This window comes from Mus pahari, chromosome 8 (assembly GCF_900095145.1).
Source record: "Mus pahari chromosome 8, PAHARI_EIJ_v1.1, whole genome shotgun sequence".
Lineage (NCBI taxonomy): Eukaryota > Metazoa > Chordata > Mammalia > Rodentia > Muridae > Mus > Mus pahari.
The window spans coordinates 69,938,447-69,965,962 of record NC_034597.1 but is presented as its reverse complement, the minus strand read 5'-3'; the positions used below and the strand labels follow the sequence as shown (position 1 = coordinate 69,965,962).

Sequence of the window (27,516 nt, the reverse complement as noted above, 5' to 3'; positions counted from 1 at the left end):
AGGGTTTCTCTGTATAGCCCTGACTGTCCTGGAACTCACTTTGTAGACCAGGCTGGCCTCGAACTCAGAAATCCGCCTGCCTCTGCCTCCTGAGTGCTAGGATTAAAAGCGTGCGCCACCATGCCCGGCACAAGTTACTCTTAAAGTGCATTCCATTGCTACTTCTTTTATTTTTATCACAGCATAATTAACATTATGCCAAACAGCATTTTAAACATTATACAGGCTGGGGGGTGGTGGCGCACGCCTTTAGTCCCAGCACTTGGGAGACAGAGACAGGCGGATTTCTGAGTTCGAGGCCAGCCTGGTCTACAAAGTGAATTCCAGCCTGGTCTACAAAGTGTGCAGCCAGGGCTATACAGAGAAACCCTGTATGGAAATCCCCCCCACCCCCACAAATTATACAGGCTTGGTGTGGTACCAGCACATGCTTATAATCGACATGCTCAGGAGGCAGAGGCAGTTTGAGGCCAGCCAAAGCTACATAGAAAGCTCATGTTTCAGATGGACAATCTGTACACGCCCACATTACTATAGGAGAGGAAAGAATCAATACACGAAGCAAGGCATGTATGCATGGGCCTCGCTGAAGCACAGTGTGGATTGAAAAGCACATCTGTTGACTCACGGTGTTCCCTCCCAGTAAATAGCCAGCGCCACATAATTGTTTTCAACTTTTATAATATAAGAGAAAAAAATGCTTGGTTAACTTAAAAAAAATTCCTATATTAAGAGGATTATCTATTTTTTAAAGCAGTTACTAGGATTTCAGTATCTCATAATTGGTGTCAGATTGACATCAAAGAAGTCATGACTAACTTCTACAAGTTCTAAGCCAAAAGAGAACAAAATTAAGGCCACACTTTGGCAAAATAAAATACATATATATTCAGCAATTTTAAATGCCAAAACAATTTTCACAGTAATTTTCCAATACAGGTTCTTTCTATGTTTCCCAGACTAGCCCTGACCCCATCCACCACAGATAGAATTATAGCCATGCACCGCCCCACCCACCATAAAACTATAATTTAACATAAAATTAATGTAAAGTCTAGTTTATGGAACTAACTGGAATAATGAGCTTACCTCATTATTAAGTAAAACAGTTTATAAATGGTGTGATGACTCAATATAATTTTAAAAGTTCACACCTGTGAGATTTATAGGTTGGTTGGTTTGTTTATTTGAGACATAAGTCTCATAGCTTAAGCGAGTCTTTATCACCAGACCCTGACTCTACCTCCCAAGTGCTAGGATTACAGGCATACACTACCACACACAGCTTAAAGTTTACAGTTGTGGTTACTGTTATTATAAGTCAGTTGAAAACTATCTTGAGTTCAACTGTTCTCTCTGAATTTGGTGAAGTTATTTTGTGAAAGTTAGACTTCAAATGGCACTAAATTAATCTCAACTAGCAAATTACTAAGCATAAATTTTATTGTGCAGCAGTGACAGGCATGTGAGAAGATTAGTAGGCCAGCCGCATGAAAAGACAGAACAAAGACCAAGTGCAACTTGGAAAGCCGTGGGGAAGGCAGGCACAGGACGGCTCATCCCTGTGGGATGCTGATGCTCAAGTTCAGCTTGCCACCCAAGGCAGCACTGGAACAGCAGTCCATGGGAGAATAATATAGGCTTCTCCTTTTTATTTCTCTTTCTTCTCTCTTAATTTTGGAGACAGGTGTAGCTCTGGTTGGCCTAGACCCTGCTATGCTGACCAAACTGGCTTCAAACTCACAGTGATCCTCCTGATTGTTGAGGTCACAGGCTTACACCAGCATGCCCAGCTCTAACAGCTCTCTAGGGAGGTGGGGCTAGGCAGGCGTAGGACTCTCATAACCAAGCTGTGGTAGCATTAGGCAAACTGAACTGAAAACAACCTTCGAGGCTGTTGTCCAAACTCACTGTGCCTTCCTCTGCTGCCCATCTGAACCAGACTGTCTCTGGGGAAATGAGAGTTTGAACAGATACCTGACCTGAACAAGTTTTTCTTAAATGGATACTTACAAAATTGTGTGTGTGTGTGTGTGTGTGTGCACATGCATGCGCGTACATGCCGCAAGGCACACTTGTAGATGTCAGAAGATAACCTGTACCCATCAGTTCTCTCCTTGTACCATATGGGTCCGATAGAAAATGACTTAGATCATTGAAGCAAATGCTTTATCTGCAGAGCCATTCTATGGCCACTAGGTTTTCTTTTTGTTTGTTTGCAGATAGGATCTTACTATAATATAGCTCAAGCTCACAACATTATGATCCTCCTCAGTATCCTGAGTGCTGAGACTGTAGCTGTGTACCACTGAAACAAGCAGGCACAGGGATAGCCTAGCAGCCTGGGGACCCTCCCTGCATCAAGCTGCATATATCCCCCATGTCAAAGAATGGAATACATTGTTTCTCCCTTCACAACCATTGCTGACTCCTGTTTTGTGATTAGTTTCCACTCAAATGTGTCTCAATATATCCAGACACAAGTCTGGCTCCCCAGTCTCATCTGAACCCAGTTTAGACATTTGCAGTTAAGGCAAACTGTATCCTCCCAGTCAACTTTAAAGGGAGAAAAATCCCTATTTACCATCTTATGTCTATGCACAAGAGACACTTATGTGACTTTATAAAGCATATTTTTTAAAGATTTTATTATATGTAAGTACACTGTAGCTGTCTTCAGACACTCCAGAAGAGGGAGTCAGATCTCGTTAAGGATGGTTTGAGCCACCATGTGGTTGCTGGTATTTGAACTCTGCACCTTTGGAAGAGCACTCGGGTGCTCTTACCCACTGAGCCATCTCACCAGCCCTATAAAGCATATTTTTAAAAATAAAAATAATATACATAATAAGCCATGGCTTATACAATCCTTAGAAACCAATTTCTTATCCTGGAACACAAAACATTACCTACTGTTCTGGGACACCCCAGCTCCAGTAGCCTGCTGCAAATGGCAAAACTTCTTGCTACTTTACCATTGTGTGTGTGTGTGTGTGTGTGTGTGTGTGTGTGTGTGTTCAGTTCTTTAGATAAGACACCAGGAATCTGGACACATGTAACCCAGACAAGAGTGTCAGCAACCCCACTATACATAGGCAGGTACTACTTTTTAAAGTTATAAGACTTTCCTATACTAAGTGCTTATATAAATCTAGAGATAAAATAGCACTTGTCATTTGTCACAGAAGTCTATAAGTATACACGATCTCTCTACCTTGTTTACATGTAAGTGCTTTGATGCAAAGGTTGACAGCCTCCTTGAGATAAACAGGTAAGGCAGCTGTCGGACTTCACATCCTATGTGCCTAGCCATTACAATACACACTACTCCATAAGTTCTGAGAACACCAGCTGAAGATGAATACTATTTTAATTTTTAGCTTTTTGAGACATGCACACATGTGAATGTTTGTGCTTTGCACCCATTGCCCTGTCTTAGGAACACTTAATTCCTTGCCGTGTCATTAGCCTTCTTTACACTGTGACACAGGGCATCTGGAAACTGCATATTGCTATATTAGAGCTATCTCTAGGTCTTCAACACTTTTGTTCAATTGGTTTGAAAACAACCTTTTCGTGATAGGAGTTCTCTCTCTCTCTCTCTCTCTCTCTCTCTCTCTCTCTCTCTCTCTTTCTCAACAGAAATACTACTTTCAAAATAAATACACTGTCTCAAATGAGCAAATGGAGCAATTTTCACTAAAAAAAAAATGGAAATTATAATAGTGCAGACTTGAAATCACAACACACGGGTGGCTAAGGCAAGAGGACTGTCTACCTTGTCCCAGCTACATCTCAAGTCTGTGTCTTAAAAACAAACCAAAACTGAGCATGGTGGCAGACTCCTACTATCTAAATGTGCAGGAGAAAGAGGCAGAAAGATCAAAGTTCTAGGCCACCTTCTACTATCTAATCTGAGGCCAGGCTGGGCTATAATATACCACGTCAAAAGAAATACTAAAGAATAAGATACCATGAAGTCCCTGCTGACACAAGAATTTCCAAACACATTTTCTTTATAATTAAATCATCACTTGTATCTAATTCTGTTGTAGCCGTTTTTTCTTCTTCTTCAAGGTAACTACTGTTTAAAATCCCTAAGCTGCTTGTAATTAAGCAGTATCATACTGCAGATTTATGAAGCATCAGAATTTCTGAGGCTCATTATATGACATTAAGTTTGTGCTGAAAGCTGACTCAGGTGTCAGAAAGTGTCCCTTAACTGCCACAGCCAGCTGGGTTGCTGAGTACCCTTTCTGCTGGACAGATGAGAAATATTCCTAATTGTTGAATGACTGGCACACTAAATAACTGGCAAGGTTGGAGGGCAGAAAGCTGTGGCAGGCATTTTCTTCCTACTGCACTACCTTGCCTTGAGGTACAACTGCAGCTGTGGGCATTTTAGAAGGTGATTTAAAGACCTTTAGACAAACTATTAGTGCATGAATAAGTAGTAAGGAAAATGGATTTCCACATTTACCAGCGACCATTCTCAGAAAACACTTTACCAGGGGTTTTCTTTGTTTGCGGTTTTTTGTTTGTTTTGTTTTTTGTTTTTTTTCGAGACAGGGTTTCTCCGTGTAGCCCTGGCTGTCCTGGAACTCACTTTGTAGACCAGGCCAGCCTCAAACTCAGAAATCTGCCTGCCTCTGCTTCACGAGTGCTGGGACTAAAGGCCACCATGCCCGGCCAGGGGTTTTCTTTGTTATTCCTTGAACTAGCGTGAAGTCAAAGTCAATGAGAACCTTTAAAGACTAAGGACACACATTATAAATTATAATTTAACTCAAAGGAAAAACTGAAATGTTAGTGATTTACATAAACCCTTTCCTCCCCATCTGGCTGTGGGTCATGGTATTTCACCATAGCAATAGTAACCCAAACTGAAGAGGCAGTGGTTCTCGCAGACCCTATAAAATTCTACATATAATTCATGTTCTGGAAAACCATGGCAGAATAAAGAAAGGAAACCTGTGCTGACTTTTTTTTTTTTTTTTTTTTTTTTTTTTTTTTTTTTTTTTTTTTTTTTTCTGTGCTGACTGGTTTTAAGTCAACCTGACACAAGCTAGAGTTATCTGAGAAGAGGAAACCCCAGTTGAGAAAATGCCTCTGTATAATCAAGCTGTAGACAAATTTGTAGAGCATGTTCTTAATTAGTGATGAGTGGCTGTGGGAGTGGGGTCAGCCCATTGTGGGTGGTTCCACTCCTGGGCTGATGGTCCTGGGTTCTGTAAGACAGCAGGCTGAGTAAGTCATGAGGAGCAAATCATGAGGAGTAGCACTCCTTCATGGCATCTGTATCAGCTCCTGCCTCCAGGTTCTCACCCTGTGTCCTGTCCTGACTTCATTTAGTGATGGATTATGATGTGCATGTGTAAGCCAAATAAAACCCTTTGCTCTCCAACTTATTCTAGTCATAGTGTTTTTTCATAACAATAGTAACTCAAACTAAGACAAACCCTAAGAACTATAAATATCCACTTTAGACCAATATCTCTTGCTTTATTCTAAAATCAAATGAGAATAGTACTAAATTTTTCAGAAGACCAACCTAAAGATAGGATTTTTCCTGGTCAATTAGATATTTAGCACCTTTTAAAGTCTGATTTGATTAACCAGACTAAGAGACTCTCCAACGTCTGGCACGTTAACACCTGAAGTAGAGACCTGACTCCTGACCTCACTTAAGCTTCAGAAGTTTTGTAAAACAGGATTTTCCCAGGTGATACCATGTATTCTTCATATTCAGTGCATCCTGAATGTCTCAGTTATGAAAGATGACTCAGCGGTTAAGAGCATGCACTATTCTTTTTTGTTTGTTTGTTTGTTTGTTTGTTTGTTTTTTGAGACAGAGTTTCTCTGTATAGCTCTGGCTGTCCTGGAACTTACTCTGTAGACCAGGCTGGCCTCGAACTCAGAAATCCGCCTGCCTCTGCCTCCCAAGTGCTGGGATTAAAGGCGTGTGCCACCACGCCCAGCTGAGCATGCACTATTTTTGTGGAGGACAGGGATTCAATTCCCAACACTCACCTCAAGCAACTCACAACTGTCTATAGCTCCAGTTCCAAGGGATCTAGTGTATCAGACCTTCACAGGTATCTGAGGTCAGGTACACAAAACCCCGACACAGACACACATATAAATACATGTAATTAAAAATAAACAGAAAAGGAACCACTGACAGAATTAGAAAACTGATATAATTTTGCTCCTGAAACAATGTTGACCAAAACCTCTGCCTTCTGCATCCTATCCCACTAACAGTGATGACCTCCCACGCCCTCTGCCTTCTGCACCCTGCCCCACCAGCGTGATGACCTCCCAGGCCCATGCGCTCCGGTTACTGTCCCTCACCTAATACTTGGAACTGAAGAATTTGCTGGTTCCTCCTGCAAGGTGCTGGCGATGGTTGCCTCTTCTGGGACAGCTTGCACGGGCTGTACTACATGAACAGTCCGGAAGAGCTGGGTAGGATAGGGAGCCTGTGAGGGCTGCACTGTCCTCAGAACTTCTGAAGGCTGTCCAACTTCCACCAGATCTTTGGGTTTTGCAGCTTTAGAATTCCCTGGCTTTAGAACTGTAGCGGCCCCTCCTTTAATTCCTGGACTTGAAGATACTCTTGATCGGTTTGCTTGATTCCGACTTGATGTTGTTGTTGACGATAAGGACTGATCCGAAGACTCTATGCTGGAACTTGGATCCTCATCATCTATGTATATAAGATCTTTTGGCATTTCTTTAAACTGATATACCAAGCGCTGACCTTCCACTTTTGCAAGAATACCTCTTTGGTAATAGTACCTAGTCAAAGCAGACAATTTCATCAATATCTTATTACATCAAATATAAATTAAAACAACATTCAACAAAATTATTTTTTCCTAATCAAAATTTGAGGGATGAAGTTTTTAAATAAGGAAATTTGCTGTTTGTGGGCTTTTATTTATGTATATTTTTAAAATTTTTATACACAGATTAAATCCTTATGAGGGACTGAAAAGATGACTTAGCCTGCCTTCCTAAGATCCTGAGCTCGATCCCCAGCATCCCTGCAAGGGCTGGGCCCAGTGGCCCACATCTGTGGTACATACTGAGGAGAGAGGCAGGCAGATCTCTCGTTCACTGACCTCAGTGAGAGACCTGGCACCAAAACACAACATGGAGAGTGATCAAGGAAGACACCCAAACCTCTAACCTCCACCCCGTGCATCTATGACATCCCGTGCATCTGTGACATGCCCACACAAACACCACATAGACCACATACAAGTGCTTATTAAAACCCAAATCTAAGATGAATTCTGACTGGGAACTGTGGAGGATAACAGGAACGTTGCTTCTCTCCCTCTGTTCCATGCTGCTAATTTGTTGAGATGATAAAATCTATTACAAACCTCAAGACATCCCTCTCTTACTAGCATGAATTCATAAAAGTTAATTTAACTCAACTGTGCAAAATTTAGTGATTCAAATGTCAGTGGTTTTAATAAAATAAAAAAACTAAACAATTCTTGAAAACACATACCTACGACTTTTATGTATAATGCCTTTTCCCTTAGTCTCTCTCCTGAAAAGCTGGTCCTTAAATCCACAGGAAAACCTTTCCCTAGGGCTGAAGAGGTGACTCAACACCCACACAATGTCTAGAACTCCAATTTAAAGGGATCCAGTGCCTACCTCTGACCTATGTAGGCATCAGATGCTCACATACTACACAGGCATATGTGCCAGCAAAGCATTCACATGCATAAAATCTTTTTAAAAAAACCTTAGTAAGTTCCAACTCTGCAGAAGGAGGAGGAAGAGGAGGAAGAAGAGGAGGAGAAGAAACTGTAGAAGAAGAAAAAGAAGAAACTTTGAGTTGAAGGCCAGTATGGTATACATAGTGCAATCCAATCTTGGAAAGGGAAGGGCAAAGAGGGCGAGGGCAGGGCAGGGCAGGGGCAGGGGCAGCAGGGCAGGGACACCAGGGCAGGGACACCAGGGCAGGGGCAGGACAGGACAGGACAGGACAGGACAGGACAAAAAGGGAGGAGGAGAAGGAGTTCTAACTTAAATCTGACAAATCACTTCTATTTGAAGTCTTTCTCTCACAACCCATACCTGCAATAATTAATGATACAGTCACAGAAAAACAAAACAAAAAATGGGCTTAAATTTCTTTTGTCTAATATCAATATGAAGTATTCATTATTCTGAGATTCACATTTTAACATTTTATAATTTCCTGATCTCTTTATAAGAAAGACACAGATTTAGTATCTAATTTATTTTTTTAAGATTTATTTATTTATTTATTATTTATTTATTTATTGTATATGAGTACACTGTAGCTGTCTTCAGAAGAGGGCATCGGATCCCATTACAGATGGTTGTGAGCCACCATGTGGTTGCTGGGATTTGAACTCAGGACCTCTGGAAGAGCACTCAGTGCTCTTAACCTCTGAGCCATCTCTCCAGTCCCGAGTATCTAATTTCTGAAATGCTTGGAACCAATAGTGTTCTAACGTTTTGGAAATACATCTGAATTATTTTTAAGCATTACACAGACCTTACCAGTTGAACATCCAAACTTGGAAATGCCGTCAAAGTCAAACTACTTAACCCGCTTACTGTTGCTCAAAGTTTCAGAATCTGGATTCCTGACTTTCAGAGTAGATTCTGCTGTTTGCATGATTAAGTATTTTCCCCAGTTGGAAGATTTAACTTCACGTGCATGCTGGTTTCTGTATTTTCTGTGGTCTTCCATAAATATAATTCACAGGCTGGGGATGTAGCTCAATGGTAGAATGCTTGTCTACTATACACAAAACCCTGGGTTCATTCCCCCACAGTGCAAAATCAAACGGCATAAATACGATCATGTTTTTTATATTTTTAAAAGTTACCTGTGTTACAGTACCTGGGAACTCAATGCATAGCAGAACAACCCTGCCACATACCTGAGTGCTCTCCCCATGGTCTCGTAGTTCATGTCAGGTTTGTTTTTGTGCTTCCCCCACAATCTAGACACGGCTTTAGAATCGACCAGCTTAAAAATGCCCTTTTCTCGCTGCGTCCATTTGATGTACTTAGGACAGGTAGCTTTGTCCTGAAGCAGAGCCAGTAAAAACTCCCAAAGGTAAATTGTGTTTCCTGAAACAAATCAATTGATTTGAAAGGAATACATTTGCTTTTAAAAGAATACAAACAGGCAAACCACAGGACCAAAAAGTCTTAAAAGGCCTATTCTGATTCACACAAATATTACATCATTCAATTAACTGATGCAATTCCTCAGTATTGGTGAATATGGTCAAAATTCTTAGATCTAGTAGAGACCTTGCTAATCCCATAAATGATGTATGAACAGCAATCTTGTCAATTAGATTCATGATGACTTAATTGGAAACACTGGCCTCATTTCTTTAATTATTTTATTTTACATGTATGGGTGTTTTTTAAAAGATTTATTCATTTATTTTATGTATGTGAATACACTGTAGCTGTACAGATGGTTGTGAGCCTTCATGTGGTTGTTGGGAACTTTTAGGACCTCTGCTTGCTCAGGGCAACTTGGCTCGCTCAGTCCCTGCTTGATCCGGCCCAAAGATTTATTTATTATTATACCTAAGTACACACTGTAGCTGACTTCAGATGCACCAGAAGAAGATGTCAGATCTCATTACAGGTGGTTGTGAGCCACCATGTGGATGCTGGGATTTGAACTCAGGACCTTTGGAAGAGCGGCCGGTGCTCTTACCTGCTGAGCCATCTCGCCAGCCCTCTCTGGTTTTTAAAAACCATCACATAGCATAAACACCAAAATGTAAATGTGTGTGTGTGTGTCCCTTTCAACAGTTGTTCTCTCTCTTTTTTGAGGGATTATAAACTTCTTTTTTATTTTAATTTTTTTATTACTTTTATGTTTTTACAGTCCAGTTATTGACCCCCTCCCAATTCAACATTTGTTTTCTTTATATCAGAACCATCAGACCAACCATGATAGCACAAGTTGTAAAAACAGTAGAATTCTAACATACCATAGCAAGGATCTACACAGTGAAATTCTAGACTAGCTAAATTGCTGCAAAACTTTGCTAAATGCATTAATGAATTATTTTGGTAGAAAAATAAAAATAACTGAAATGTATTTGGTAGGTTACTTTGTTACCAGCCACTTTACAGAAATTGCTGACAGTATCTTTTTTTTTTTTAAAGATTTTATTTATTATTATATCTTTTTTTTAAAATTTATTTATTATATGTAAGTACACTGTAGCTGTCTTCAGACACTCCAGAAGAGGGCGTCAGATCTTGTTACAGATGGTTATGAGCCACCATGTGGTTGCTGGGATTTGAACTCTGGACCTTTGGAAGAGCAGTTGGGTGCTCTTACCCATTGAGCCATCTCTCCAGCCCAACAGTATCTTATAAGCACTGGTAGCAGCATGTTCTATTTGGCTACAACAAGAAAAGGGAGGAGCTGGGCTTAGTGGTATGGCATCTCTAACCCTAGCACTTAGGAGGTGGAAAAAGATCAGCAGTTCAAGATCACTCTCAGCTACCACTCTTGTAGTTCAAGACCAAGCTGGACTATAGGTTTAATATACCGAAGGTAGCCAATTTGGTGCGTATATGTGTCACCACACAAACATGAATGCACACATGCATGTACACACACATTTTTAAAAGTAACAAGGGGTGGGCTACAGGGAATATAGGACGAGGAGGAAGAAGAGGAGGAAGAGGAGGGGCACTAGACCTGTACAATAAGGAAACCTCAGGACTTACCCTTCCCATCTTTATTTTTCTTTTTCACAGATATATTTGGTGTAGTCGTTGGGGAATCTGGACGTAGTGGCTTTGTTTTTCTTCCTGAAATCAGAATAGCTCTGTATAAATATTTGCCCTCAAAACTGAAAGAAAATGGGCAGTTTCACTATCTTGTTGTTTATTGAGTTTCAAGTTCCAAACTTTTATATTTGGGTCATACCAACTGGTCTCTCAAGATGCTATCTAAAAGGAAAATAACTTCAGTACAAATTAAACACTAAGTAGGTTAGCTCACAGTGATTATTACTTATATATGAAATTATACTTCAGGACTAGAGACACAGAGTCCTTGCCTAACATCCCCAAGCCTGGAGTTTGACCCCTAGCACATCAGGGATGGGAGTTGGAGTGGTAAAGGAACCAGAAATTATCCTTTGGCTTACCTGTAAAAAGAAAATGAGGGTGAATTTTCTCCGAGATCACCACACCAGTGCTTTATCTTAAATTTTAAAATATTCTTGGCATAGACAAAACTTGGGCTTAAAAACTTAGCCTGAAAGCTGTGCTTCAGGGCACACACCTACAATCCCGACACTTGTAGGTGGAGGCAAAGGTAGATGACTCCCTGTGAATTCATGGCCAAAATGATCAGGTATGCCTTTTTGAGAAGGAATGGTTGGCGGTGAGGTGGATTTCTTTTTTGTGAGACAGTATCTTGTTTTTGAGAAAAACTCAGGGCAGGAACTTACGCAGGGATTGAGAAAGAACACTGTTTTCTGGCTCAGCTTCGTATTTCTGTAGCTCTCTCACGCCCCGCTCTCTCACGCCTCGCAAGACCACCTTGCATAGGGATGATGTTGCCCATTGTTGGCCGCTTTGCCTCCAACAACAATTAGCACTCAAGACCCACTGATAGCCCTGAAGAAAAATCTGATCTAGAACATTCCTGAACCCAGTTTTTCCCCTCAGGTGGCTTTAGGCTGGACCAAGCTGACAATTAAAACTAACCAAGACACTCACGATTTGTGAAAGTTAGAGTCTCCTTTTAACATAGTTTAACACTCGTTTCTTCAATTGCCTGCAGAGCTCCAACTTTCTGCACTTTTCTCATACTGGATCCCTGTAACGGAATCTTTGGTAGACTAGAGGTTTTCAAACTACACCCTAGGGCGTGAGGAGCGGCGATGCTCGATGCTCGCCTGGGTCATTTGGCTACACAGGGAATTTAAAGCCAGTCCTGGATACTTGAGAACATTTCTCAAAAACAAATAAACAGGCTGGAGAGATGGTTCAGATGTTAATAACAACACCTGCTGTTCTCACAGAGAACTGGGATTCTCTTCCCAGCACCTCTGTGGGCATCCATAATCACATGCATGTGCATACACACAAAATTAAAGGATTAAAAGACAAAATCTTGTAGAATATAAATAAAATAATAAAACAAACAAAGACTAATGAAAGAAAAGGAGGACCTTAAACTATGCCCTCAAAACGAAGCTGGCCCTAACTCTTAACCCCAGGGATTTTGTTTTATTTGGTTGAGAGGAGGATGAAGATGCTGGAAAAGAATTTAAATAATGTCTCTAGCTGCATATGTAGCAGAAGATGGCCTAATCGGCCATCATTGGGAAGAGAGGCCCCTTGATCTTGCAAACTTCATATGACCCAGCACAGGGGAATGCCAGGGCCAAGAAGTGGGAGTGGGTGGGTATGGGAGCAGGGGCGGAGGGAGAGTATAGGGAATTTTCGGGATAGCATTTGAAATGTAAATAAAGAAAATATCTAATAAAATAAAATAGTAAGTTAAAAAAACAAAAGGCACACAATAAGTGATATACAACACACACACATACAAAACACATACACTGGGCTTGTTCAGTCAGTAAAATGTTTTTTTGCCACCACAAAGACTTGAATTTGAGCCCTAGAACTCAGATTTAAAAAAGAAAGCCAGGTCCAGTGGTGTATACATGCTAACTCAGATAATGCTGGGACGGACAGGAGCAGAAAAATCCTTGGGACTGGCTAGCCTGCCCACTCTACTTGCTGAGCTCCAGGAAAAAGTACACCTCAGTTAATTTGTCCTACATATGCATGTGCATGTACACACACATGCACACAAATACATACACCCCCAAAAAAGAATTTAAATAAAAACTAGAGGCTTTAATAATTGGAAAATCTGGGCTGGCAAGTTGGCTCATTTGCCACCAAGCTAGACAACCTGAAAGGGAGCCTGTGGTCACACATGGTGAAAGGAGCGAACAAACTCTGTGCCAAGTGTCCTCTACTCATACACCACAGCACATGCATGCATGCACACGCACACGCACACACACACACAACTGAACACAAACACAATAAAAGACAAAGAGTTGGAAAAATCTCCTGTCAGTCAGATAGATCAACTATTATTAAGTGCCTAGGATTTTTTTAGTGACTAATATGAAGAAATGCCTCAACTTGTTTTGTGTCCTCATTGCTCTCCCATATCTTAACTGGCGTAGAAGCACCTGTAATAAAAAGTTTGTCTGGAGTACAACCTAAGCAAGTCAGCCACGCACCTTTCTTTCTTTTCCGCTGCTCTGGGAAGGAGGCTCCTGGGGAGTCTGCATTTGTCTCTTGCACTTGCTGAGTTTCCATCACTTCAGGAATCCCATCTAATGTGACGGACACATGGGTGATTGGGGCAACGATATCATTTTCAGAGGAGCTAAATATATTATTATCTAATGGAAATGAAATAAATTATAATCAGTGTGTATTATAAACAGAATCATGTCTTTTTGTATAAACTCTCTGCTTTTCATTTCCTCTGCCCTAAATCAAGGATCCTAAAGCAGCCCAGGCTTTGCTTCCTATCACCATCTATCTCACCCCACTCTACCATCCCAGATCTTCTTTCTCAAACGCAATTCCTATCTCACAGCATTAGACCTCTGTACAAATGCTTTATTCTCTAAAAACGAGAATGAGAGATCATAGTGAAAAACATCTCCCTATAATGTACTGAAGAAAAATAAAACAAACAACTCAAACTCCACAGCATGCTTCTCCACGTTTCCACAAGCTAAACCTACCTTTCCATCTCATTCCCACTCACTATGAAGCTATCGCTTCAGCCAGACCTGCAAAGATATCTTTCTGTCAAGAAACTATTTTACTTTACAAGTTAGTGCTTGGATCTACTCCTTGTATTCATTTCTGTCTCATCTTTCTTCTTCTTCTTCTTCTTCTTCTTCTTCTTCTTCTTCTTCTTCTTCTTCTTCTTCTTCTTCTTTTTCCTTCTCTCTCTCTCTCTCTCTCTCTCTCTCTCTCTCTCGCTCTCGCTCTCTCTCTCTCTCTCCTCTCTCTCTCTTTGTTTTTTTTGAGACTGTATAGCTCTGGCTGTCCTGGAACTCACTCACTCTGTAGACCAGGCTGGCCCCAAACTCAGAAATCTACCTGCCTCTGCCTCCCAAGTGCTAGGATTAAAGGTGTATACTGCCACTGCCTGGCCTGTCTTCTCTATCTAATGAAGTCTACTTGTCATTTGGTTAAAACATTTTCTCCATACAGCGAGAATACCACTGCCTCCAGAACACCATGCTATCACTTCCATGGCCTTTGTTTCTGGCTTTTATACCCCCTTACACACATGAATGACTTAGGAATTAAACCGTAAGGCTGAAGAAAAAAGTAACAGCTACTCTTCCTATGTCATACCACTGCCTCACATACCACTGTGCACATCAAACATGCAGTACATTCTTAGTAACTATGCCCATAAGTTTCAGTTCTCCCTTGTCAAAGGCCCAAAGAAGAAATATATTTAAAGAGAGGTTAATAAGCTGGCAATGAATTTTATACAACATACGGTTAGGACATTTGTCACTCGTTTTTTGCCTATTCAATACAATTATCTGTAGAGATGACTATATTATACTAGTCCAGTTAAAACCCAATGAGAGCCTGGAAAGTTGGCTCAGCAGTTAAGAACACTTGGTGCTCTTCCAGAGACTGGGGTTCAGTTACTAGTACCCACATCATGTCTCACAACTCTCTAGCTCCAGTTCTGGAATATTAAACACTCCCTGCCTCTATTGATAATACACACATGCAATGCACATGTATACTTGCAGGCAAACACTGATGCACATAAACTTTTAAAAAATAAACACATGAAGAGGCAAGAGTTTGCAAGTTTGATGGGGATGCACTGTATGAAATTCTAAAAATGACAAAAACAATATGTTGGGGGGAAAGAGACAAGATTTTGCATAACCTAGTATTTCATAAAGGACAAACTACATTTTATTCTAAAAGGTATCTGTTAAACAGGACTTTTAACAAAGGTACCACAACTAGAATTTGTCCTTTACAATGTGCTTGGGACCCAAAAAGAAAAACATCTCTAAAGGGGATGGCAAGGGTAACTTCGCAGTGTACACACACATGAGCGGTCATTTGCACTCACTGATTTGCTTTTCATCCAGTATAGGAGGGCTGGGAGAATCCATATTGAGGAGTGCCTCAGCAGCCTCTATGGTCTCAATTGTTTCATCTCCATTATGACAAGAAGCCTCAACTGCAAGAAAGAAAGAATAGTATTAGCTACTCTGAAACAGTATGTGCTTCTCCAAAATTCAGCCACAGTGTTTATCTCCTGAACCAGGACATTTCATTTAATATTGAGCTTGTAGCTTGTATGCATATAAACTATAAGATACAGAACATATGCCATAATAATAAATCTGAGGTGGATGTGAACAAGGTCTCACATTATGCTAGCTGGGGGCAGGGGGTGTTGTTTGTCTGTTTTATTTGTTTTGCTTTGTGGGTTTGTCAACCTGACGAGCCTGAGTCATCTGGGAAGTAGGGATCTCAGCTGAACAACTGTTCCCATCAGACTGGCCTGCATTGAGTGCTCACCTGGGTAGGCGGTCCTGGCTGCATAAGAAAACAGGTGCGGGTGGCAGTCTAGAGAGATAGCTTAGCAGTTAAGGGCATTGGCTGTTCTTGAGAAGTCCTGGGATTTGTTTCCCAGCACTGCAGGGTGGGTCACAGCCACCTTTAACTTAAGCTCCAGGAGGCCAACGCCATCTTCTGGTTTCCTCAAGCACCTGATGCACTCTTACATTACATAGAGAAAATGTAAAAGACCAGGGAGTTGTGTAGGCTGAGCAAACCATGCAGAGCAAGCTAATTGCTCATGGCCTCTGTTCCTGCCTCTAGGTTCTGTCTGAGTTCCTGCCCTGCCTTCCCTGAGGGACATGCAAGTGTAGGCCAAATACCCCCTTTCTTCCCCAAGCTGTTTTGGGGCATGGTGTTCATCACATCAACAAAGAAGCACACTAAGATGCCCACTGTAGCGTGGGCTAGCCTCATGCTTGCAGAGATACCCCGCCTCACCCTTCCGAGTGCCGGGAACCGCAGGTGTCAGCTACCAGCCAACTGCCTTTGGCTTTGTTTATTAGGGGGTGGGGATAAAATTATTATCATCGTGTGTGTGTGTGTGTGTGTGTGTGTGTGTGTGTGTGTGTGTGTGTGTGATACATGTCTGGACCATGTCACAAAGTGTGCAGGAAAGTCAGAAGACACGTTTGTGGAAGTATTTTTTCCTTCCCCATTCCCATGGGTTCTGGGGACTGAACACAGGTTCATTAGGCTTTTACAATAAGAGCCATCTTACCAGACCTTCTTTGGCTGAGTCTATGTTATGTAGTCATAGTTGGCCCAAAATATATAATGTAAGAACAGGCTGGCTTCAGACTCAGAGTGATCCTCCTGCCTCTCCCTCTTGAGTTGTGAAATCACAGGCATTCACCACCATAAAGTAACTAAGCTTCATATTATTAGAGATTTGGGGCAAAATCAAAGTCATAAGACATAATAAAGGCCTCTGTGTTCACTCACAGCTTCAAACATAATCAACAAGTGGGTAATCTTTCATCCACACCGTCCCACAAGCCTTTACTTCCTACAAAGGATCACTGTGAAGGAATCCAAGTCTCCACTTTTGTTCATTTGCTTGGTTGTTCTGTTATTTTTGCAACCTTTTATTTATTTGCATGATGCACACTCATACTACAGCATGTATATGGAGGTCAGAGGGCAAGCTGAAGGAGTTGGTTCTTTCTGGCCACTATGTGTGTCCCTGAGATCAAACTCAGGTCACCAGACATTTGGCAGCAAGTGCCTTCCCGTTCTAAGCCTTTTTCACCAGCCCTGTTTCTTTTTCAGTTTTAATTCAAGGCCTTATTATAGTCCACACTGGCCTTAAACTCATTATGTAGCTGAGGCTGGCCTACAATAGCTGATCCTTCTACCTCTGCCCACCAAGTCTTGGGACTACAATCTGGGCCTGCTACTCCATATTTATCTCTAAGTATTTTAGCACATTTTCTAAAAGGAGCCTAACACAACGATAACATCATGTATTAAAATTTAACATCAAATGATTACAAATTGCCATTTTCATCCCTCAAATTCCCTTTCAGATGGTGATGGGACAGAGCAGGAGAGCACTTGCCGCATACACACAGGCCCTGGATCCCATCCCCAGCAGCAGGAACAACCATTACCACAAGCAAAGCAAGCAACAGAAGCCAAGATACCACAGAAGGCGTGTAGAAAGTAGAGAGGCCAGTTAAGATGAGGAAATCACGGTAGACTAAATCATTATCCTGTCAACCCACTAGGAAATCTGGGCTTGGACAATAATCAGGGAGACTCTCTGAAGACAAGGAAGAAAACAGTCATCAGTAAGCATGGAAGGAAGAAAACCAAGCAGGCTAGCTAGCATCTTAACCTACAAGGACATGTTTTTCTGCCAGCTACAGTGGGAGGCACTGTGTTATACTATCTCTGACCACAAGGTGGTACTGTTCTAGCCCCTGTCCTCGCCTTCCTTCCCCCAGCTTCTCAAAGGCTTGGTACTACCTTCCGGATTCTGGAATGACAGGAATTAGCCCTTCTTCCCCTTCTCATCACATTGCTTAGGTAAGCAGAGAGGAGGTAAGGGCTGGAGTGGTAAGAAGAGAAAGGAGGAGGAAGATAATCTGGCTTTTAGGGTACGGCTTGTTTTCTGATACCAGACTTTTCTGGTACTCTAGGACGGACCCTGTTGATCCTGTCTCTTCTTTCCACACTACTTTTGTTCTTTTCTTTCTTCTGAGATGTGGTATCATGAGGCTCGTCTTGATTCTCCTGCCCTACTCCCCAAGTGCCGGGATTATAACCTTGCCACCCTGTACCACACCATGCATATTTGTTTACTAAGCAATAACTCTTGCTCATACATGTTAAACATTTATATTTTTACTCATTAACATAACTAATCAAATTCTGTGTCCATTTACGGGTGCTAACTTATTTTTAAGCCCTCTCTTCACATAGTCACTTCTCTTTTTATTTTGGTTATAATTTGGGGAAGGAATGAAAAATGTCTGCAATGTTTGCTGAAAACATCGATGTTCTTTTTTCGCCTTCTCACACATAGAAAACTTTTTGCTACTTAAATAAATCAAGGCTTAACTTTTAAAATTGTTTTTTTGTTGTTGTTTTTCCTATATTAAACATTTTATTGACTTGATATCTACTTTGCTATCTTAGTACTTTAAAAAATATTTATTTTTATGTGTATAAGTGCTTTGCCTGCCTGCCTGCCTGCCTGCCTGCCTGCCTGAATACCATATGCATGTCTGGTGGTGCCCTTGGCAGGTTGTCAAAAGAGGGCACCAAATCCCCTGGAGCTAGAATGACAGACAGTTGGTAAGCTATGATTTCAGTGCTTATTGGGAACGGAGACCAAGTCCTCTGGAGTAGCAACCAGTGCTTTTAACCTCTAAGTCATATACTCTTTTGGTATAATTTTTAGGTAGGGGTCTTTCTTTTCTCTCCCTCACCAAATAGTCACATAGTCATTCTTCCTTCCTGTCCTAATTTAAAATGGCACTAAATCATGTGTTAACTTCTTAAAAAGACAAGCACCTGTGTGTAAACATATTCAGTTCTAATAATTCACTTATTCATTCATCAGTGTAAGTTTGTTTTCAATATTCTAACTTCAGTTTTAATATCTGCTAGCATAAGCTACCGATACAAGACGTTTTCACTGAATACATCTGTGTGTCAGGTATCATGCATAGTATGTATTATAATACATTATGGAACCCCAGAAGCCCTCCACCCTGACCTACACCAGGCTGCACATCTTTTACCCATAACATAAATTCCCCACATCCTAAAAATCAAGAGAAGACTGTTTGTAGTCAAGTGTGTTTCCAGTATATGTGAGTATAAGAAATAGAAGGCATATTCACCCTGAACTGGGCTCAGGTACATGCACAGCAAGGCAAAGCTGCCAGTAACCTGTTAGAGAATTCATTCTATTTATTATCTTCTGACTATGCATAACTGGACGTGCCTATAATTAAAACCAGGTGTGTCATGCTATGGAGAATGCATAATAGAAAAGGTAAGTATATACCTAGTCTATCAATTAAAGTAAAGAAGCACACGAGCTATACCCTTCAGTACTCAGCCCCCTCCTTCTTTTAAACCCCACATTAAAAAGACCCTAAGTTTTATCCTGGGGCCCTTGAATAATCTCATGCTGTGGCTCACAGTCAGTCTTGATAGGATATCCCTCTATATATCCCTCTATAATCTCTATTATTGCTCTGCTATGAACAAACTTACCTTACCTTTGCACATCTGTGTGACTCCATATTTTCAAATCCTTGGGAAAAGGCCAAGCACCTAGAACCCCCTGGTCCAGACCCTGAGCATTTGGCTTATAGTACACACACACACACACACACACACACACACACACACACCTGTAAGGGTGATGTCATCGTCATCATCGTCTATAATTTCTTCTTCAGCAACATCCAATGAGCTCTCAGTAATCATGTCATTAGGCTCTTCCACACAAGCTAGACCAGCATAACTATTGAGAATATCAGCACCAGGAACATGTTCCACAATGACAGCAGGAAATATAGCAGGATCGCCAAGCTGCAAGGGATGGAAGGGACAATAAAGAGAAAAGTTATGCTTTGGTTAAATACAATAAAAAACCATTTTACTTTTTCATAAAACACTTGACACTCGTAGTATTTGTTTGTTTGTGTTTTATTAAAGGGAAACTATACCCAGGACCTAACACAAGTTAGGCAAGAACTCAACCACTGATCTATATGTGCCCCCCCCCCGTGCGTGTGTGTGTGTGTGTGTGTGTGTGTGTGTGTGTGTGTGTTTGAGACAGACTGATCTCTCTACGTAAGCCAGGATGATCTCAAACTCACTCCCCTAAATTCTGGGATGCAAGAATAACCCACCATATCTGCTCCACCACTTACATTTTAACCACCTTTTATGCTGTGAGGACTATGAACTTCTAACACGGAAACATTGCCCTTGCCTCCTTTGTAAGAGACTGGCTACCCTGCCTGCTGTTTACCAGAAGATGACTCCTGACGCGCCTGCTCACATCTCTTAAGTCCTGCAATTACAGGTGTGCCCACCATGTCTGATTCTTCATCTTAATAACACAGTTTTCATTGGTTAATTCTAAAAGTACATTTTAAAATGGCATGGAATTAAAAAAATAAAATATGTTTTAAAATTATGCCAAAGCATGAGCCAGGAAGTGAAATACAATGGATGTGTAATTAAATAAACTCTTACTAAAGATTCCTGCTCAGTAGAATAATCTCGGTTTAGTTATACTTGGCATGGAAGCCTGATTTTAACATCCTTTGACTCACATGTAAACAATTAACCTTCATTTTCTATTACTGTCCTCTTTTAGAATGACTGTATCATGAAATTTTCCTACTAATGCCTGTTTGTAAGATACAAAATTTTAGGTAGGTGTGGTGGCACATGCCTTCAATCCCAGCACTTAGGGGGCAAAGACTATCCCGGCTCCATGTGTCAGGGAATAGCTTGATCTACACACTAAATTCCAGCCCAGCCAAAGCTATGGGGTAAGACCCTGTCTCAAAATAACACCAAAAACAAGGTTTATGGAATATCAGAATTGAAAACTTTAACCTCGTCCAGCTACTTCACTTTACCACTGAGAAAACTTCCCCAGGAAGGTTTTAACAACATACTAAAAAGCAACTTGGCTGCTTCCTTTCTGTCTTGCTTTGTTTCATTATGTTATGTAGCTCACTCCAGCCTGCAACTAACTATGTAGTCCAGAGTAGCCTTGAACTCACAACACTCCTCTGCCTCAGGTTTCCAAGTGCAGGGAAACAGGTATAAGCCACCATGCCTGGCTTCCTTTACATTTTTTATTTTGAAATAATCTCTAACTTAGAAAACATGTAAAATTATATCAAAGGATTTTCATACAACCTTAATTCATACTCCTCTAGTTCTAAGGTAAGCATCTCTATTTTCTTCTCACGTGGTTCTGATTTGTTTTAAAGTGGTAGTAGACATAACTCTTTTTTTAATGTTTACAGGTAATGTTTAATGCCTGTGTACCACATGTGTGCAGTGTCTCTCAGGAGGCCAGAGCACTGGACCCCCTTAAACTGAAATATGGGAGTTACAGACAGCTGTGAGTGGCCATGTGCTGCTGGGAAGTGAACCTGGGCCTCTGGAGGAACAGCCAGAGCTCTTAGCTGCTGAGCCATCTTTCCACCCTCAGACTATCTTTCTAACCCCAAATACTGGCTTGTTTACAAATGCAATATCTCTACACAGTATCACAAATATTTTAAAATATCACAAATGAATATGGACAAAATATTAGAAGGGGGAAATACTCTACTATTAACTAATCTGCAAATCTGATTCAAGGCCCCTTAATCATCTCACTAATGGTCATCACAGGGGAGGGTAAAGAGAAGAGAAAAAAGTCAGGGGAGGAATTTGTCATGGGTGGGTCTGATGCTGCTTGTATCCTATTGCTAAAACTGGTTTCTTAAGGTGTGGTTGCCCCCATGAATAGGGAGGGGGAGAAGAGGACAGAAAGGAGGAAGTCACCATGGACAAGAACTGTCTGGCCAGGAGAAACAGCAAGTAACAAGGGGCCTTCCAGGGAGTTAGAATAGTTCCAGTCTAAGCATTTGGAGTAAGTTAGAATAGTTCCAGTCTAAGTATTTGGCTTATAAATAAAATATCTGGATTGTCTGTCTTTTATATTCTAATATAATTCGAAATTTAACTCCAACAACAGAATTTAGTTCCGGGTTCACTTTAGGATCAGTGGCTTCATTTAGTAAATATCCTACTTATTTCATTGTTTTGTTCCTCATAAATACATCTTAGTACAGTGGGAAAAGGCTCCTGTTTATAGAAAGTGACATTTTCTTCTGGAGAGTGCTACACTGGAATTTCCTATGCCTTTGCTCTATACTAAACAGTGCTGATCTTTTAAAGTAAGTGTTTACATAACTGCAGAGTAAGGTCAGGTATTATTTGTGTTATAAAAATGTAACTACTCAAAGTTAATATATATAGTATCCTTACCTTCAAGAATGCCATGCAATGAAACTTATAGGTAATGATCTTCAAGCACATTTAGTCTTACTTCAAAATGTTTCTTCCTGTTTCAGAAAAGTTAGCCAGAACTAACTGGCTTTTCAAACTGTAAAACTAGTTTTGAAACTGAAACTAGGGGCTCAAGAATTTACATTGTGAAACACATAAACACATACACAAGCGGTAGAGAAAACATTTACTTTTCAAAGCAAAATATAAACATTTGGATTTTCTTTCAGAAAAGGCCATGTGTGTGTCAGTCAGAGGGCAGAGGCAGGGTTGGTTCTCTCCTCTCAAGTAAGTCACAGAGTCTGAACCTGGGTGAGCAGGCACAGCGGCAAGGGCTCTTATTTTCTGAGCCCTCGTCATGGACATGGATGTCCCTTTTGTCTTGAGCGCAGCCTGGTGTGAACACCCAGCGCTGCAACACTTCACCCTCTTTTCTCCCACGGGAGCTCCTAACCCATTTCTAAGGGGCTGAGCCCAGTGTTCAGAGGATTTTCGCATGATTTCACCTTATTCTGTCCAGGGTAAGAACAGAGCTCACACCCATCTATTGGCAGATGAAGAACCGGGTTAAGAACATACCCAAGGTCACTACACCCAGGAAAGAGGTGTGTCAAATGCAACTCACGTGTGTGTGACTCATTCAAACAAAACCAGAATATTCCTCCCAATACAAACCTCCCTGGTTCTTGCAATTTGAACACAGACTGGCAAGAACATAAATATTACAGGAAACACCTTGACAACTTTATCTGAATCTATATAGCTCCTACATTTGGGTGTCTGAATGTGTTGTATCCACAGGCTAGAGGTCTGTGTTGGGTGTTTTCCTCTATTGTGTGTACCTATTTTGTAATATGAGGTCTCTCACTTAGCCAGGAGCTCATAGATTCCATAAGAGTACCTAACATTGAGCTCAGGGCATCCTCCTATCTGTGTCCCCAGTGCTGGCACTATGAGCATGCACCATTACACATGGCTCTTCACATGGCCGCTGCTGTCCTGAACTCAGCCCTCATGGCTTTGTCAAATGACTCATTCTCGAGCCCCTATATTTTAAATAACTAGATATTCTTACTATTATCTTCCTTGTTCTAGTCTACAAAACTGTAGCTGCTATTCTATAGCTAAGTGTAGCTATTTTTCCACGTAATTCACAGATCTTACAAACACCCTGTCAAATATCACTATTTTCTACCACAGCACCCTCCTCCCTAGAGGCAACTACCATCATCAGTTTCTTTGGTCCCTGGCAGAGATCATCCGTGTATACACCATATAGTTTGTTTTATACAATACTTGTTTAATTTATAAAGAAAAACATCAGTACCAGGCATAATTTCCCTCTTGTTGAGAAGGTCTTAAGTTCAATAAGAGAGCCATTGGTTACCACCAAGGTATGTGAGCCACTACTGCATCCTATGTGTGCCGCTACTGCATCCTTAGGGTGATCGTACCATGCTGGTTGTTGCTGGAGTTTATACGTGTCACAGCTGGACAGGACTGTTGGCTCCTTCCCTCCTTTGGTACCTTCTAGTACCATGAAAGCTAGTCATCAGAAAGTAGCACTCAGATCAGGTTCAGGTCAGAGGCCTGTAATCTAAAGTGCATGTCTTCAGGAATAATTTCTATCTCTAGAGGGCAGCCAATGTCAATAGCAATTGTCTATATAATGCTTTGGGAATTTTTTGGACAGCCCTGACCAACAACTCAAACAGGGCTTCTCATGCCTGGTATTGGGGTTTTGTTAGATAATCTGTGGCTCTTGGAAGGAGCATTGTCAGCCTAGATTTAAAAAAAAATCATTTAAATGATATGTGTGTATGTATATGAAGAATTACATGTATTATAAGTTTTAAAAAGTAGATAATAGTATGATTCCTAATGACTTTTACAGACATCTTCACTGTTACTTTACCTTCCTGGGGTGGTTTGAATATGCTTAGCCCACTGAAGTGGCTCTATTAAGAGTTTGTCCTTGTTAGAGGACATGTGTCACTGTGGGGATGGGCTTTGAGGTCTGTCAGTGTGCAAGCTCCATGCAGTGAAGATAATCTCCTCCTGGCTGCCTTCTGATGAAGATATAAAACTCTCAGTTCTCCAGCCCCATGTCTGCCTGCACTTGGCTACTGTTCCCACCATGATGATAACGGACCAAGCATCTGAAACTTTAAGGCCACTCCAATTAAATGGTTGCCTCTGTATGAGTTGCCTTGGTCATGGTGTCTCTTCACAGCAATAAAACCCAATCTAAGGCACCTTATGACTTTTTCAGAAACCCTTACGGTTATTTTACCTCCTCTCTCCTTCTGTATCTATCTCCTTCCCAGCTCCCTAGTTAGAACCCCTTTCCCCATCAGATCATTTGTATCCTGCTGTTCTCTTTACTGGATCCCACCCCCACCCCAATGGTCAGAGGAGCATGAGACCTCAACCCTCCACAAGAATGATGGTCAACTAAGGAATGTGAGAGTGGAAGAGATAGACTTCCCTATGGGAGATCCCTCCATCCGTTATCCAGTAACAAATGGTCAGCCTGAGAACATGCATCAGAGTTACATTATACATTAGACTGAGGAAGCTGTATGTGGGAACCACCTGCCTCTGTTTCCCAAGTGCGGGCATGTGCCACCACCACCCAGCTAATAGAACCCATTCTTACTGAAGAGGTCAGAGGCACTTTTAAAAGGCATGTTTTCTTTTGAAAGAAAAAAAAGCTTCAATATACTCCTGCCTAAGGTTAACTGTGATGACTGGCACGAGGAAACTTTCCAAAGTCACACTGTGCTTAAATATGTCAAAAACTAAACAACTCAGGGTCAGCCTCTAGAAGTTTGAACCAACACAGGCTAAATGGATTTCCTTCATGAGGTTCATTACTCTGCCAGAGACATTTGCAAGGACTCCCCACAAGGGAACTAAGGCAGGAAGACCCCGAATTTGAGGTTTCGGGAGTTATGCAGTCCAGGTCAACCTGGGCTACATAAGGAGACCTGTCTCAAAAAACAGAGACAAAACTATATGAAGCAGGAGAGGAGGAAGACATGGGAGAGGGGGTCAGAAGGAGGAAGAGAGAGAACAAGAAGGGAAAAGACATGTTGGGCATACAGCTCAGTGGCAGAGAGTGCCACCAGGCCCCAGGCTCAATCAATGCTCAGCAACATGGGGGGGGGGGGGNGNNGGNNAANNANACACCAAACAGCCGGGTGTGGTGGCGCATGCCTTTAATCCCAGCACTTGGGAGGCAGAGACAGGCGGATTTCTGAGTTCGAGATCAGCCTGGTCTACAGAGTGAGTTCCAGGACAGCCAGGGCTACACAGAGAAACTCTGTCTCAAAAAACCAAAAAAAAAAAAAAAAAAAAAAAAAAAAAGGAAAGAAAATAATTGCTTTGATACAAAAGTTTAGTTAAACATGAAGAACACCTTTAAAGCCAGCACTTGGAAGACAGAAGTAGGTGGGTCTCTGAGAATTCAAGGCCAGCCTGGTTTACAGAGCAAATTCCAGGCCAGTCAAGACAGTCTCAAAAAGAAATCAAAGTGGAGAGGAAAAGAAGAGAGGCACTGGTTCTGAGACCCGGGGGCAGTGCCATGGAGCAAGCAGAGAAAGAATGTGGGAGCCACGAGACAACACTGCAGGAGTGGGGATGTTACACAGGGGAAAGCACAGACAAAGCAAGGAGGACTAAACTGATACAGCCAACTGCCCTAGCCATGCAGGCATGAAGACTGGAAAGACAGTGAATCCCTTGGGCAAGCTGGCTAGCTGGACTACCTAAATAAGCAAATACCCTAATAGGGTCTGGGTTCAAGTGTCAGACCCTTCTTCAGTAGAATCATATACCCAAACAATGACATCTAATTGAGAGGCAGACAAAGTGACAGTCGGAGAAAGATTTGACAGAATGAATCAGAAATAGGATACCCTACTCTCATGAGAACAGACAGCCAAAAGAAGCAACTTAAAGAGCACTGAGGGAGAGGGAATTCGGTTCAGTCCAGTCCAGTTCGGAGCAGTTCAGTTGAGTGCAGTTGGGGTCAGTTCAGAACAGAGCAGTTAAATTCAAAGTAGTTCAGTTCCTGGAGCTCAGAGGCAGTCTTTCCCAGCAGAGCAAGTCAGTCAAAAGCCAAGCGAAGCCAATTTGCATCAGTTATCTTGGAGAGGAGTTTGAGCTGGAATAGCTGAGTTGAACCAGCCAGCCAGAGTTCAGAAAGAGCTAAAAGGAGTGAATTTATTCAGAGTAAGTCTCATAGGCTGAAACATTCTAAGCAGAGGTTAGCAGACAGAGACTGGGAACTGAACTCTTCAAGGTCCAGGCTTTCAGAAGATTAGATTGTACAGAAGCAAGAAGCTTCCAGGCCTAGAGCTAGGGCTAGTTAGATAGAAACGCTCTGGGCTCAGCCCAAGCCATGTATTCTTATAGCATGGGTACAGCTCTCTTCTCTCCCTTCCTCTGGGGAAATGAAAGCAATGATTACTTTACAGTGTAGCTTTAACATTATCTTTGTTACTTCTACATCAGTCTGCTATAAACTTTCTTGGTTGGCATTATTACTTTCTTTGGGGATCACTCCTGATTTATACCTATAGTCTTCCATTGCTAAGGTATTCTGAGTGTCTCATTAAAATCATGAACATAGACCCACAGACAAACACTGGATAGAGGTCAGGGAATCTTATGGAATTGTTGGGAGAAGGATTGAAGGCCCTGAAGGGGATAGGAACTCCACAGGAAGATTACCAGAGTCAACTAACCTGGACCCCTGGGAGCTCTCAGAGGCTGAGCCACCAACAAAAGATCATTCACAGGCTGGACTGTGGCCCCCAGCACATATGTAGCACATGTGCAACTCAGTCTCCATGTGGATTCCCTCAACAACTGGAGCAGGGCAAGGCTGTCCCTAAAGCTGTAGCCTGACTGTGGGATCCATTCCTCAACAGGGCTGCCTTGTCTGGCCTCAGTTGGAGAGGATGTGCTTTATTTTGCAAAGACTTGCCAGGGTTGGAGGAATACCCAGAGGCTGGACTGTCCCTCTCAGGGAATGAGAGGGGCGGGGGGATGAACAACTATAAAGAACTGGAAGAGCTCACTAATTGATGTCTAGTGCTAAATGGTCAGTCCTAAAAACATATATCCAATAACATCATACAGACTGAGCTAGTCATACTTAGGAATACACACACACACACACACACACACACACACACACACACACACACACATATATATATATATATATATATATATATATATATATATATATAT

General features: G+C 41.6%; 1 protein-coding gene across 3 annotated transcripts in view; it reads right to left on the bottom strand.

Annotated features, from left to right (window-relative positions):
* Positions 1 to 27,516, bottom strand: part of Elf1 (E74 like ETS transcription factor 1) — a 103,632-nt gene that overhangs the window by 2,144 nt on the left and 73,972 nt on the right. For all 3 annotated transcript variants that reach the window (XM_021203594.2, XM_029541365.1, XM_029541366.1), the window contains exons 3-8: positions 19,581 to 19,761; positions 15,215 to 15,325; positions 13,323 to 13,487; positions 10,774 to 10,857; positions 8,943 to 9,135; positions 6,355 to 6,801 (exon numbers count right to left, since the gene is read on the bottom strand). In XM_021203594.2, coding sequence (XP_021059253.1) covers positions 6,355 to 6,801; positions 8,943 to 9,135; positions 10,774 to 10,857; positions 13,323 to 13,487; positions 15,215 to 15,325; positions 19,581 to 19,761 — 1,181 coding nt within the window. The remainder of the gene's footprint in view (positions 1 to 6,354; positions 6,802 to 8,942; positions 9,136 to 10,773; positions 10,858 to 13,322; positions 13,488 to 15,214; positions 15,326 to 19,580; positions 19,762 to 27,516) is intronic.